Source organism: Stegastes partitus, unplaced genomic scaffold (assembly GCF_000690725.1).
Source record: "Stegastes partitus isolate 25-593 unplaced genomic scaffold, Stegastes_partitus-1.0.2 Scaffold3630, whole genome shotgun sequence".
Taxonomy (NCBI): Eukaryota; Metazoa; Chordata; class Actinopteri; family Pomacentridae; genus Stegastes; species Stegastes partitus.
In genome coordinates, this window is record NW_007581361.1 from 219618 (window position 1) to 234890 (window position 15273).

A 15273-nucleotide genomic window follows, 5' to 3' on the forward strand; every position below is an offset into this window, starting at 1 on the left:
ATTAAAATATCCACCGAAAAACAGAGAATTAGCTGTTTTAAAGACCACATCGTTGGAAAAATACACGGTCTAGTTACGCATAGTAAAAACAAGGCAAGCCTGAAAGTGTGCATGTATGAGTACAGATGTATTTATGACTTGTTGTGCTACTACACTATTATTTTTCTCTGCTTAGTGATCTTAGACAATCCCAAACATAGAAATGTGGGATGTTTGACTGTAATGGACTAAATATGGCTCAATAACTCGGTTTAAGAGGCCAGTATACTCCATCACAATTGCCTGTCACACAGTCGAATAGCTTCAGAAATGCCCTTCCCCCACACGCTTCCAACATCAGAATAGGGGCTGCGGTGTCTGACCGTTTCTATAACTTTCTGCAACCGACAGTCTGTCAGCAAACTGTGTGGAGGTGAAAAGGGAGCCAGGCTTTGTACTTATCTTTAGCTCTTTTTTTTTTTCAGTCTTGATGCAACAAGAAGGAAAGACTGTCTGGAAATATGCACTGTCGCACTAATATTTAAACCACATTGCGTCTAACTCACCTCCATAACAGCCTGCTTGTAATTAGTTGCACTAATCTAATGATGTATTTGTATTTCAGGTGATTTTGGAATGGCCTACAGACCTAGCAGTTAGCCCCATGGATAACTCACTGTATGTCCTGGACAACAACATAGTGCTGCGCATCACAGAGAACGGTCAAGTAAGCATTGCCGCTGGCCGACCCATCCACTGCCCGTTGGCTGGACTGGAGCGTGGAGTGGCTGGTGGTCAAAGGGCACAGTTAACCCCTCTAGAATCTGCTGTTTCCATTGCCATATCTTACCATGGTGCCATCTACATAGCGGAGACAGATGAGAGAAAGATGAGCAGGATCCGGAAGGTTTCTGTGGATGGTGAGATAACGCATTTGGCCGGGGCTCCCTCTGACTGCGATTGCAAGAATGATGCCAATTGTGACTGTTACCAGACAGGGGATGGCTATGCCAAGGATGCAAGGCTCAATGCTCCATCTTCTTTAGTGGCAGCTCCAGATGGAACACTCTACGTAGCAGACCTGGGCAACATCCGCATCCGGGCCATCGCTAGAAACGGGCCAACTTCAACTTCCAGTGCCAGTACATATGAGGTGGCTTCCCCTGACACCCAGGAGCTGTATATGTTTGACAGCAATGGCACCCACCAACACACCGCGAGCTTGCTCACCGGCGACTTGAAATACACTTTCAGCTACAGCACAGAGAACGACATCACAGCCGTTACCGACAGCAGTGGCAACACTCTGAGGATCCGTAGAGATCCTAATCGCCTGCCGGTGCGTATCGTCGCCCCTGACAACCAGGTGATCTGGCTGACCATGGGCACCAACGGTGGGCTGAAAACTCTCACAGCACAGGGTCAGGAGCTGGTGCTGCTCACTTACCATGGTAACAATGGCCTGCTGGCTACAAAGACGTCAGAGATTGGATGGACAACTTTCTACGAGTAAGTATAATAGTGACTGATGAGATCGTTCTGTGGAAATCTTTATATCGTTTGCCAAAGTCAGACCGATTTAGGTTGCAATTCATTTAAGCTTTCTGAATCTGGAAAGAGGCCCACACTACAAATTAAAACACCTCCTACTTTCTGCATACTAATACAAACTGTGTAAACAGAAGTGCTTTGCACTCTCGCAGATAATGTTATGTAGAGGAATGAAAAGGTTTTCGGCGTTTCTCAAGGATGAAAAGGCAATATTAACTGTCTTTCAGTTACAGGTCTTATTAAGCAAACTTGTTTGAACTCATCACCTACTACTGCTCTAATATTTATACCTTTTTATCGCTAAACGAAAACCTGAAGTCATGAGATATAAAGGGAGAAGTGTGCTTGCATTTGGGTAATCCTGTGCATTCTCTTTCTAGTCTCACAGCCCAGGACAAGTTTACTCTATAATTGGTAACCGTACTTACCTGCAAACTGCTTTAGGGTGCACATTTAATTGAAACCTAATTATAAAATTTGCCTCAGATCTTTAAAATAGCCTAGTTAGACTCTAATAACTCTAAGTCCATAAAAAAGTATGTTACGTTTCTCTTCTTATTTTTTACCCGACTAAACCACGTGTATCGTGTGTTCGGTGTAGATGGCAGAACTGTTGGTTACACAGTATGTTGACATGCATACAATTAAGAGAAGGAAAGCAGAACAAAATGACCAATGATATTCCATTATAATAAGCCAACTGGACTTTCTATCACAATCATGCTTTGTTTTGGTAGCGTGGTCTGTCAGTGATTGAATTTTTCTCCCTTGTGTAATTCGCTGTCATGTCACATTATGCCATGAATGAGACCCTCACTATAACTAAAAAAAAAAAAAAGCATTCAGCTGAGATTATAATGACACATCAATCACGCCAAATATTTCATTCATCACAAGTCTGCGTTATTTTTATATGAAAGTGATAGCTGATGAGACGTGTCACTCTCCGATGTACAATATTTGGATTGTGCCTCGGGTTTATACAGACACCCCTTCACTTATGCTTTGGAAATTGAACATATACAAAAAAGAGAATGTGACATTTTAATTACAAGAGAGTCGATGGTCTTACTCAACAAGTATAAACGAGCTGATAATTGAATGCACTGTGGCACTGAGAGCCCTCATACATATCAATGCTTTGCCATTCGATGCTCTTTTTATCCAACAGCTACGACAGTGAAGGACGGCTAATGAATGTGACGTTCCCGACTGGAATGGTGAATAACTTGTACACGGACATATACAGCGCTTTGACGGTGGACATCGAAAGTTCCATGACGGAGGAGGAAATCAGCATCACAACGAATACCTCGACCATCCGTGCCTTCTACACTCTGGCTCAGGGTAAGGGCCCGCTGCTCATCTTTCCCACTCAGGCAGCCATTCTGTAAGTTGTTATTTGTCATTGTTTCAGGGGTCGGCGGGGCAGTGTTGAGTAAGCTTAAGTCGTGTATCATTACAACTCCGAAGGTCTGACAGACGACAGTGTAAATGATTACTTGCTCGCTGTGTGGGTTTGGGTGTCAGGGAGACGCATCAACCTTGTAGCTAAGTGGTTTCTACTCTCTGCCAGAACCAGATGGTCCAGTTATTTCAGCGCATCATTCATTTCCATTCTCTTCATCTGAAAATTGTCTCATTTGAAAGACTAAGGACTTATGGCATAATTACATACAACCAATAATCGCCCCAGGAGACTGTTAGAAACATTAATTGCGGTTTTTAATTGCCTAGTCCTCTGTTCTAAGGTTTTACTTTTCGTTTACTATCAACAGACCAGTGTAGAAGTAGCTATCAAGTGGGCTTTGACAACTCACTGAGGATCACCTATGCCAATGGGATGGACACCCACTACCAGACAGAGCCCCACATCCTGGCAGGTGCTGCCAACCCGACGGTAGCCAGACGCAACATGAGCTTGCCAGGGGAGAGTGGGCAAAACTTGGTTGAGTGGCGCTTCCGCAAAGAACAAGCCAGAGGAAAAGTTATCGTGTTCGGACGGAAACTGAGGGTATGTTTGTTTTGTTTTTTGCTATTATGGTAAATGCAAATGATGACTGAAACCAAAAAAAAATAGTATTTCCTGTGGCGTTTCTTACCGTAGTTAATGACAGCGTGTGGCAATATTAGGGTTAAGGATCAATAATCAAAGTGTCCAAAAACAGACATGTTGCTTTATGTCTATGTCACTATCCTTATTATAACCTTGGAAAATGTTTCTGCACTTATTACCTTCAACTGAATTTATTAGTTACAGCATTTAGCCTGATATAGAGGGTTATCAATATTCTAGTACTGTACATAAGTCCACCTTTTCTTATTACTCCTTCCTAGAAACTGACACAGATTTATGAGTTTAAGGTACTTCATGAACTTAACTCGGGTGGTTACTTTGCCTCGCAGTAATTTTTGCCTCCACTAAATTTAGGAAAGTTGTGATTTAAGTGTACCTGAACAATTGCCAGAGTGTCTCTCAGTTTAATGAGCCTTGAGAAGGAGGCGTTAATCTCTGTGACAACTGTAGTGAAAATCTCTGTGAATACAGTTTAAGGAGCCACCCAGACAAAGAATAGTCACATCAAAACCAAGATTTCCTTCTTCAGATTGCACTGCTGTTCAATCAGTGTACACTGGTTGTAATTTTTGAGCATTGTCCATCAGTCATGCATTACCATCGCTAGTAGTCGGAGGAGTGTTAGAAATGTTTGACTAACCCGTTCTTAAATCCAATCTTTCCCACAGGTAAACGGACGTAACATTCTTTCTGTCGATTATGATCGCACCCTGAGGACGGAGAAGATTTATGATGACCACAGGAAGTTTCTCTTAAAGATTATATATGACACCGCAGGCCACCCAGTCCTCTGGGTGCCCAGCAGTAAGCTACTGCCGGTTAATGTGAGCCGCACGAGCAGCGGGCAAATCAGTGCCCTGCAGAGAGGCCCCACCACTGAGAGACTTGAGTATGATAGCCAAGGCCGCCTGATTTCCAGGGTGTTTGCTGATGGGAAGATATGGAGTTACACCTACCTAGAGCAGGTAAGAAAATAACACGACCAGAGGAAGCAGTAATAAGATACACTGTGCATCAGGCTAGTCTTTATCACTGCAGGATGATTCAAGGCCTTAAGAAGTACTGTAGCAGAGGTCACCCTGAAAAGCCTTGTTTGGCAATAATCACCAGCTCCCGTCACAGCAGTCACTGCCAACCGCAAATTTATGAGCATCATTTACAAGCTTTTGATATTAAAATGGTCGTTGGTTTTCCTCTACAGGGTATCTACCGTCCATGAGTTATAACTCTACCCAGTCTTTAAAAAATCTGAGTGTGTGGAGAATGATATAAAAATGCAACATGGTTTATCCAGCTGCTTTCTTGCGGTTTGTCAGGATTAACCAACGAAATAAGGCTCCTAAAGGATTTATCATGAAGGAGCGATGACCATCATTGCCTTAGTGCCATATTTCTCATAGAAAAAAAAAAAAAAGGGGGTGGCAGGGAGCACTGGATGGAAGCGCTGTTTGGGGTACTGTCTGAAAATACACAATGCACGGTACATTTGCAAAAGAACATTGTACTCTTGAAATCACAATCCGCTCTGCTAACATTTACACTGAACAAAAATATAAATGCAGTACGATAATGGTCTTTCTTCTGACTTGGAAAAAGGTTAATAATCTCATTTTTATTGTTGGAGTGAATACAGAGAATGGTTTAATTAGGTAGTTGTTAAAAATGTTTCTGAGCTGTTCAACTGATGAGAAATCCTGAGCCGTGGCGTTAATCCCCACCCTCATCATGGTTGGCTTTAAAGGACAATGATCAGATAGCGTGACCAGCACACAGACACCCCTCTGACCAGTGACTTTATAAAGGCCACTTAAAAATGCAGCTTTATTCAAATTACACCATGCCTGAGAAAACAAGGGCTGTAGCCAGGCACCTAAATGTCCATAACTCCACTGTGTCGTCTGCGAAATCATTCCAGACAGCACAGTGTGACAGACAATCTGCCACATGATGCCCTGAATGGATCTGTCTGACAATGTTATCCTGTCCCAAAAAATTTCTGTCAACTTCGCCAAGCCCTTAAGGAAGAGTGGCACAGCATCACACAAGCAGCGTCAATAACTTCATTAATCCCATGTGTTGCAGATGTGACGTGATTTCTAGTGTGTGACCGCACTCTCCGTCTCCCCATTATCATTTCCTTCTGTTGAAGGAATGCCATGTGTTGGAAGAACAAATGTTAAAACTAATGGACAGAATTTAATAACATTTACGTGTTTGTTCAGTATACATTTAATATTGTCCATGGTCTGGATTTGTGACAAAATAAGTAGATAACATATATAAATAGCTGAAACATGCAAAGACTGGACACCTAATTCTTTCCACCACTTGGCGATTATAGATGTGTTTCTTGGCAAACAGTGAAATCCTGTGAGTATATTTTCCACTTATTTAATGAGTGTATTTACTCATATGTTAAAGATGTTCTGCTGTGCTGCTGCCAGACTAGAAATACTGAAATGTTTGGGGAAATGGTTAACGATTCTGTCCAGTCTTTGCCATTAGTCTTTAGGTCTGTCCATATTAGATTCGTCTTTGGAAGCCACAGCCATGCACAATAACTGAGAATACACAGTAGCTAAATGACAATAGTAAGCAGTGTACTATTGCACAAATGTACTATGCATACATGATGTCTGTAGGAGTCCCTTGATTATTAGCTTTCTCAGAAATCATGAAAACCTGCAGGGCTTCTGATCTGTGCATTCCAACATGTCAAACGACAAAAAGCAACCTCCTGCTGTTCCCCTCTCTCTCTCTCTCTCTCTCTCGCTCTCTGTCTCTCTCTCGCCCCATGTCTTTCACATAAATATTCTCCGGTTGTTGTGTGGAGTGTTTTTTAATATTGCACAGGGATGCTCAGCCACTCAAACGTGCAGAGATTTTCTCAGCCGCTCCTGGCAGCATCTTTTCATTGCGTGACCTGGAGAGGCCATGTCAACACTGTGACATAAGTAACACAGAGGGCTCAGGGAGCACAGGGAACCTCAGTGTCGCAACGGATGACTGAGCATGATATTTCAACAGGAAGGGTGGCAAACCTTTGGAAGACAGACTGCACTCCATACTGCATACTGTAAATTAATTAAGCAAGTCTCTTTGGGTAATACCAGTTAAAAGCATGTTGGTGGTACGAGACAATCAGTGACGGTTCACCACGTTTAAAAAGTTAAGCTGTCAGCTATATTGTAAACATGCTTCACAGAAGCTTTATGTAGTATTTAACATCACTATATACATTTAAATACTTTTTCTTTTCTTTTCTGGGCAGCACCAGTTAGTAGCTGCTGTCTCACAACAGTGATAGTTAACGCTACCTATTACATTTTTCATACACTCTGTTTCTCCTCTCTGTGAAAAAGGAAATTTCTGTACTCTGCATGTGTTCACCCTGCCTTGCAATACACGTATTTCATGTAGAAATATTATGCAACTCAGGAAAACGCTTTCTGTTTTGCTCTTTTCCCTCTAGTCCATGGTTCTCCTGCTCCACAGTCAGCGCCAGTACATATTTGATTTCGACTCTCTGGACCGGCTTTCTGCTGTCACCATGCCAAGCGTAGCCCGTTACACCATGCAGACCATCCGTTCAGTGGGTTACTACAGGAACCTTTATCACCCTCCAGAGAGCAACGCCTCAGTAGCTGTGGACTACAGCGAAGACGGTCTCCTACTGAGAGTAGCTCACCTCGGCACAGGCCGCAGAGTGTTGTACAGATACCGCCGGCAGAATAAACTGTCAGAGATCCTGTATGACAGCACAAGGGTCAGTTTCACCTACGACGAGACAGCAGGTGTGCTGAAGACTGTCAACCTACAGAATGAAGGGTTCATCTGCTCCATTCGTTATCGCCAAGTGGGTCCCCTGGTCGACCGGCAGATTTTCCGCTTCAGTGAGGATGGCATGGTCAATGCACGCTTTGATTACACTTATGACAGCAGCCTACGTGTCACCAGTGTGCAAGGTGTCATCAATGAAACACCGTTACCCATCGACCTATACCAGTTTGATGACATCTCAGGAAAGGTTGAGCAGTTTGGAAAGTTTGGGGTGATCTATTATGATATAAATCAGATTATATCGACTGCAGTCATGACATACACCAAGCACTTCGATGCACATGGCCGCATTAAGGAGATCCAGTATGAGATATTTCGTTCACTCATGTACTGGATTACCTTCCAATATGACGATGTGGGCAGAGTCACCAAGCGAGAGATCAAGATTGGGCCCTTTGCCAACACCACCAAGTACAGCTACGAGTATGACGTGGATGGCCAGCTCCAGACTGTGTACTTGAACGACAAAGTGATGTGGCGCTACACATACGACCTCAATGGAAATCTGCACCTGTTGAATGCAGGAAACAGCGCGAGGCTTCTGCCTTTGCGTTATGACTTGAGAGACCGCATCACTCGTCTCGGAGACATCCAGTACAGAATGGATGAAGACGGTTTCCTCCGTCAGAGAGGAGCGGAAATCTTTGAGTACAACTCCAAAGGCCTCTTGGTGCGAGTCTACAGCAAGAGCAGCGGCTGGACAATTCAGTATCGGTACGATGGACTCGGCCGCAGAGTATCCACCAAGACCAGCTTGGGCCAACACCTGCAGTACTTTTATGCAGACCTGAGCTACCCGGCCAGAATAACACATGTATACAACCACTCCAGTTCAGAGATCACCTCGTTCTACTATGACCTCCAAGGCCACCTGTTTGCTATGGAGATCAGCAGCGGGGAAGAGTTCTACATCGCTTGTGATAACACCGGCACACCTCTGGCTGTCTTCACCAGCAACGGCCTTCTGGTCAAACAGCTCCAGTACACGGCATATGGCGAGGTCTACTTTGACTCGAACCCAGACTTCCAGCTTGTGCTTGGGTTTCATGGAGGACTATATGATCCCCTGACCAAACTGCTGCACTTTGGAGAGCAGGATTATGATATAATGTCTGGAAGGTGGACTGTTCCAGATGTCTCTACTTGGAAAAAGGTTGGCCAAGAGCCAGCTCCTTTTAATTTGTACATGTTCAGAAATAACAACCCCATCAGCAAAGTCCACGAAGTGAGAGAATATGTTGCAGGTAAGTAATACAGCAGTATAAGTTTATGACAGCAGTTTCTTTCATGACTGGTTTTTCTGCAAGTACATTTTTTCTAAGAATCATTTTATCTATAATCCTCAGAAAGGAGTGAAAATGCCTGTCATAATTCCCTATATTTTTGCAAAGACAATCTCTACCTTTATGTTATCTGACCATAAGAAGCTGGAAACAACTGGGCTTTTTTTTTTTTTTTTGCTCCTGTCACTTTTGTACTCACTATGGGCTATTTTCTATATAAAATTTTGCACCTCCATGGAAACAGAACAACCATGACAAGAAGGAGAGGAAACTCGTGAATGTCTTCTGTGCAATGTGACACATCCTGCCAATAATTATCAAAAACAAAAGTTCAACTTCTTTGATTATTTATCTTTACAATAAAATGAAAAAATGTGGAATTTAATGGAATTTTTCAAAGTGCCCACATGTGTTACCAATACAGGAAAACGACTAGTGACTCTACATCTTAGGGATATTTCACTGCTTACATTTCCGATTTGTTTCTCTACGTGTCTCCTGTCTGCTCTGTGTAAACACAGCTGGCAGTTCTCTTCAGGTGAGAAGTCTCTAAATTTCCGTTACATAAATGCTGATTGCAGCAAAGTCATTAATGGCTTCACGGCTGCACAGTGGAGTGTAGAACTTTTGTTTGTACAAAGTCTAGTTTCTGCAAATAGTTTATTATGGGCTCATTTTTGAACAGACATAAAATAAAGTGACTTAGGTGAATATGACAATTTCAGATTTCACTGATTTAACGACACAGGTGATTCCTCAAGGAGCATGGGAAGTTGAAAATGTGGATTTTTTCTTATTTTTTGGGGGGGGGGGGTTCTGGCTATGACGAAGGGTGTAATGTAGGTTTTTTTTGTTTTTTTTAAGCTAAAATACAAGTACTGTATTTATTGACTCTGCAGTGCTTTTCAGTCTTTAAAGCTTCAAAGTTACCAGTTTCAAACTTGTCACCTAAAGGTTGTGTCAGCGATTCTACTTCAATCCACTTTTGGTGAAATCCATTCAATGTCTCCTCATGGTCTGCCAGCTGTCCATTCTGTGTGTACTGAAAAAAAATCTGGTGTTCGTACACAGCCCTGGCTCAGTGAATGGAAAACAAAATGGCCTGGACCAATCCACACGACACTATTTAAACATGTCCTGGGCACATTTGTGCTCATGCACGTACATGCTCGTGCACTGGACACGGGGAAAGGTGGCAGCTGGAGCGAGACGGATCATAAACCTGGCACATGCTCAATTGCTAAATGTCAGCTATCTTTCTCGTAAATTGCAAACTGCATCTTAAAATTCTCAGAAATCGTGTTAAAACACACGTCTAAACATTTTAGTAAAATTCTCATAACGTGGAAAAACACATCTTAACGTGAGGTACAAAGATTTTCATGTGGTGAGTTTAAACTTTGTCTTGAACTCCTTTTCATTTTATTTTGTAGATGTGAACAGCTGGCTTGTTACCTTTGGTTTTCATCTTCACAACACCATTCCTGGGTTTCCAGTCCCAAAGTTTGACTTGAGCATGCCGTCCTATGAACTGAGGAAGAGTCAGCTCTGGGATGATCTGCCGGTGGGTACAAATTTAAATCTCTCAAACATACTGAACTCGGAATAAACTGAAAAAAAAAAATACAAACTAGTCCAGAGGACCAAACAGACAACAAAAAATAACTATATATTTTTTTCATTGTTTTCCTTTTACCTCAGTAATTTGAAGCTGCCATCTCTTAATTGGACTGCAATGTATTTCATAGAATATCAATTTTAATTGGGCCATATTTGCATAATAAGAATAAACACATAATAAGCCAAAGTGTTCCTTCCTCTGTCTTGTTTCAGTTACCAGCTGTCTAATTTTATATGTAACGTTGCTACTGTTAAAACAATCTTTTGATGCTATTTATGCTAGTCTTCTTTGGTCTAAGGTCTTAACACAAAAAAAAAGTGTTGCTGTAAAATTGTCATGGGGGATTTATCTACTTTTGGCTTGAGAACACAGCTTGAAAACACCATTATCTTGGATGGGGATGAAAAACTCTCTGAAGCAGAGCAGTAGCTGGTTCTAAATGGCCTGGAGAGTCGGGCTCTGCCATGTTCAGGCGTTAACGTTTCACTGCACTTTTCCTACAGTCTATCTCTGGGGTCCAGCAGGAAGTAACCAGACAAGCGCATTCTCTCTTGTCATTTGAGCGGCTGCCAGAGGTCCATCTCAGTCGAGGTCGCAGAGGTGAAAAGTCTTGGCTGTGGTTCTCAGCTGCAATGTCTCCCATCGGAAGAGCCGTTATGTTCGCCATCTACAAGGGCAGCGTCCACACTCACACACTCAACGTGGCAAGTGAGGACTGTATTAAGGTTGCAACGATCCTCAACAACGCTTTCTATCTGGAAGACCTCCACTTCACCATAGAAGGGCGGGACACACACTACTTTGTCAAGCCGGGCCTCCCAGACGCCGACCTTGCTGCGTTGCACCTAACGAGTGGACACAAGACTCTGGAGAACGGTGTGAATGTGACTGTTTCCCAGTCCACAACAGTCATGGATAGTCGGACTCGGCGTTTCGCAGATGTGGAGATTCGCGCTGGTGCTCTTGCGTTCCACATCCGCTATGGATCCACAGTGGATGAAGAGAAAGCGCGGGTTGTTGAGCTGGCACGTCAGCGCGCCCTGGCGGGTGCGTGGGCCAGGGAGCAGCAGCGAGTCCGAGATGGCGAGGAAGGGGTTCGCCCCTGGACAGAAGGGGAGAAGAGGCAGCTTCTGAGTAGTGGAAAAGTTTTGGGATACGATGGGTACTATGTGCTTTCCATCGAGCAGTATCCAGAATTAGCAGATAGCACGAATAACATCCACTTTCTTCGGCAAAGTGAAATTGGGAAAAGGTAACAATACGAGGTGCATTTTCTGCCAAAGAGACTCTGTTTTGGTAGAGACATTCTAGTGGACAAAATGACAAGCAGCTATAATCAAAGGTTGCTGATATGTACTCTGAGTGTCAATGTGTTTTTGTAAAAAATAAAATTTAAAAAAAAAGAAGGACAGAAAGAAAGAAAGAAAAAAAATTGAAAGGAAAAAAAAAAAGGAAAGTGGTCAAAAGCAATGCTGTGCATTGTGACCTGGAGACTACAGAGTAAATGTACAACTACACCAAGCCTTAACATGGCAATTACAGGTCAGTTCCTCTGTAGCACAAGCCTTTTGGACTCTGGACTCTAAAGCAGAGGAATATTGGTGTCTTTGAGGAAACAGTGAGCTAACTTAGGTGTTTTATGTTTGTTTTTTATGTTTTCATCAAGAGACGTTTGGCTTAACAGAGTATTGTAAGAGCAAAGAAAATGTTTACATTATGCATATCTGCACTTCTCTAGAAGTACCGGACTCATGGGTTCACAGTCCTGAGGAAAGCAGTGTCCTTGAGCGAATATTTGTTTTTAAAATCAGAGACTTCTGATGTTAGAAATATCCTCACCGAACAACCACTATGTATACCAGATTTAGCACTGTAATCATCGAAACATCAAAATGTCTTATTCTCCCTGAAATGCTTTTAAATGGAAAAAAAGAAACATGTTTAAATACCCAGTATTCATTGTGGGGGGAAAAGGACAGCACAGGTATGAAGAACTCCGTTTGGGGGGGGAGGACAAGGCACCGCTGTGTCTTGGATAGCACAGGGACACCATGTTTTGTAAATTATGCAAGAGTTTTATGGCGTTTTTTAAGAAACTGAATAAATGTCTGTACTAGTCATTAACAGTAATTTATGTTGTGTTTATACATAAATAAAGTTCAGCTGACTTTGATTTTATTCTTTTTATTTTATGTGATTTGCCAGACATGGATTCTCTTTTTTTGTCTTTTGTTGTTTTGAAGCTACGCTCCTACCAATATGGCTAATGTGAGGTTTTTTCACAATGCTCTGTTTAAGTAATTAACGGAAACCTGTGCATGTAGTGACAAGTATTTACAAGTGGTGATGTATCTATAACATGCAGTCAACTATTACTTCCACTAAATTTAATGTTTATTGGGCATAATGCCTTTTGACTTGGCTTCCTGTCCAATGAATATTTCATCAACACAAATATTTCATGAACCCATCTCACATAAACAAGGTTACAGTGGATCCAAGTATAGATCACGTCCATGTTCTCGGTAGGTATAATTTTTTTGAATGTTAAATGCACTCATGGATTAAAATGATATTGGGGTTCTTTTGGGTGTGTTGTTTTTTTAAGAATTAGACAAAGTTTTGCCTTTTTGTTTTCATCTCACATGTTCTGTTTGAAAGCACATAGTGTTTGAATACTTATTTCACAAGTAAGAAAATGCGGCGCTAAGTGGGGGTTCGCCAGACGCTAATTCGGAAAATCATCGAAGAAGCTCTTTCCAAATAGAGACGTATGCGTGGTCAGAGTATTCCAAAAACACTTCAAAATCACAAATTACATTAATGATTAAAACTACATCTTCTCAGCTACAAAGCGCAGGAAGATGGCATTACTTTGAAGTGAGCTGCTTGAAGCCGCTCTGCACTGAAGTGTGTTAATTGTAGCTGATGAAGTTTTAAGTGTAATTAACCTGAAATGTAGAGACAGTTGACTTATAGAAAGGATCTACTCACTTTACATCAAGGGTTACAAAGGTTCTAACTTATACGTTTGTGTGTGGAAATTTGATAGCTTAATTTTTTTAAATTCCACTTGCGTTGATACGAGTTTTCCCACTGATCACGCTAAGTGTTGCTCATCAAAGCGCAGAAGAGCTCTGATGATGGAAGGCATAATTCTGAAAACAACCCTTTCATATAAAAGTGGTTTCTTTTTCATGCTAAACTTCAAACGGCATTTCAAACCAAACGGGAGCCGAATTTTCTTTGCACAAAAGTTGTTTTATGCTGTTGTTTTTGACCTCGTCTCCGCTGCTCCCCCACATTCTTTACATGTTCTTCTTCTTTCTTTTTTTTTTTTTTCTATTTTAAAATGTTTTATGATATATAGCTCAACAAAGGTTCATCTCTTTGAATGTTCCTCGGCTCCAAATCTGGAATACATGCCTTCAAAGTTCTCATCAGACTCCCTTAGGGTATACCACCCCCCTTCACCACCAACCTATAATGAAATGTTTTATTAAAGTTCCCCTGTGAGCCATTGTCTATTATTCCTTCACATTGAAATTACAGTGAACTTAGACGAACCCCCATTTGTTTTGATATAGCCATACAAAGAGTTTCAAACCCCACCAAACCCCTGCTGAAAAATCTTCTAATACAAACTCAGCTATTCCAAATACATAGCATTCAAATCTTTTATTCTCCTCAAAGTCCTCTGATGCTCCCTAGTGGTACACAGTGCATAGTTCACAAAGTCATCTAGCTAACTGTTTACCTACCTACAGTAGTACACGTATTATAACAGCAGCTGTCACTGCACCTTCATAGAGGTCAGAGTGTGTAGCTGCATGGAGCTTCAACTTCAAGTAGCTCAGTCAAATTCTAATGATTAGTGAACCAGATGTTTGGAAGAACAAAACCACTTCTGGATACCGCAGGTTAATTTAAAGAGACATCAAATGGAATAGTTAAAAGTGTTAATATTAAAAATGAGCCGCGGCACCGCTGCAGTGTCACATCATGACCACAGTCGGCACTGCCAAAGCAACGGTGCTGCATATCACTACGCAGCGCAAGTAGTCCGACTTCAAAGGCTCATATAAAAGAGATGGCACGACTTTGCAAGAACATCAAAGACCCAAAAGCATTGTGCAATAACCACATCAGAGCGATAGAAAAAAAAAAATCAAGCATGTTTCATAATTCAGTTGGGTCTCTTTTTTTTTTTTCTTTTTTTTTTAGATGAAGGTCGCCATATAGAATCACACCACCAAACATGAAATGGTTTTACAATCTACATGTTCCAACCTAGAGACACAACATCACAGCATAGACAGAGAAGCTCCACATCACATGATCCCTCAGTCTGACATCATATAGCCGGGATGTGTTTATGTGATTCATTTTCACTTTTGAGTGGCACTTTTGGTTCTTATTGTAATGAAACAATATCTGTCATTATAGATTATGCATCCAAGTGGATTGGAAGGTATTTAGGGAGCGAGCTTAGACTGTTTTTCTAAACTTTTTAAAAGCTACTCCACCCAAATGCAATTAAGGTCATATGGCATACAGCTGAGAGCAAGGGAAGCTGCAGTAATGTGAAGGGAAGCTGGATTTACCACAACCACTGAGGTGCTGTTAGAAATGTGCAATCAAGTGCATCAACCAAGCTTGTTAGATAATTATGAACACATGAAATAGTCAACAGATTGAGCTCACTAATTAGGTTGGAGTAAATAAAATATATATCTATTTATATGCTGCAATATAGAAATAAAAAGCATATTTGATCACTGCTCCCGGGGCAACGTGCGGTTTAAATCTTAAATTTACATCCACCTCCTCAGATATGCTGTATGCTATTTTGCAAAACTCATCTCTGGTTTGATGTCCCTCTGTGACTCTTCCCAGACTTGTTAGGGTCCGAGCACCAAAGG

At 41.7% G+C, this 15273-nt stretch overlaps 1 protein-coding gene across 1 annotated transcript in view; it reads left to right on the forward strand.

Annotated features, from left to right (window-relative positions):
* LOC103375912 (teneurin-3) overlaps positions 1 to 12524 on the forward strand; it is a 124879-nt gene extending 112355 nt beyond the window's left edge. Inside the window, exons 23-29 of the mRNA XM_008306213.1 lie at positions 605 to 1488; positions 2702 to 2877; positions 3309 to 3544; positions 4276 to 4572; positions 7080 to 8691; positions 10164 to 10294; positions 10855 to 12524. Of these exons, the coding sequence (XP_008304435.1) occupies positions 605 to 1488; positions 2702 to 2877; positions 3309 to 3544; positions 4276 to 4572; positions 7080 to 8691; positions 10164 to 10294; positions 10855 to 11607 (4089 nt within the window). The 3' untranslated portion in view covers positions 11608 to 12524. The remainder of the gene's footprint in view (positions 1 to 604; positions 1489 to 2701; positions 2878 to 3308; positions 3545 to 4275; positions 4573 to 7079; positions 8692 to 10163; positions 10295 to 10854) is intronic.
* Positions 12525 to 15273: the final 2749 nt, after the last annotated feature.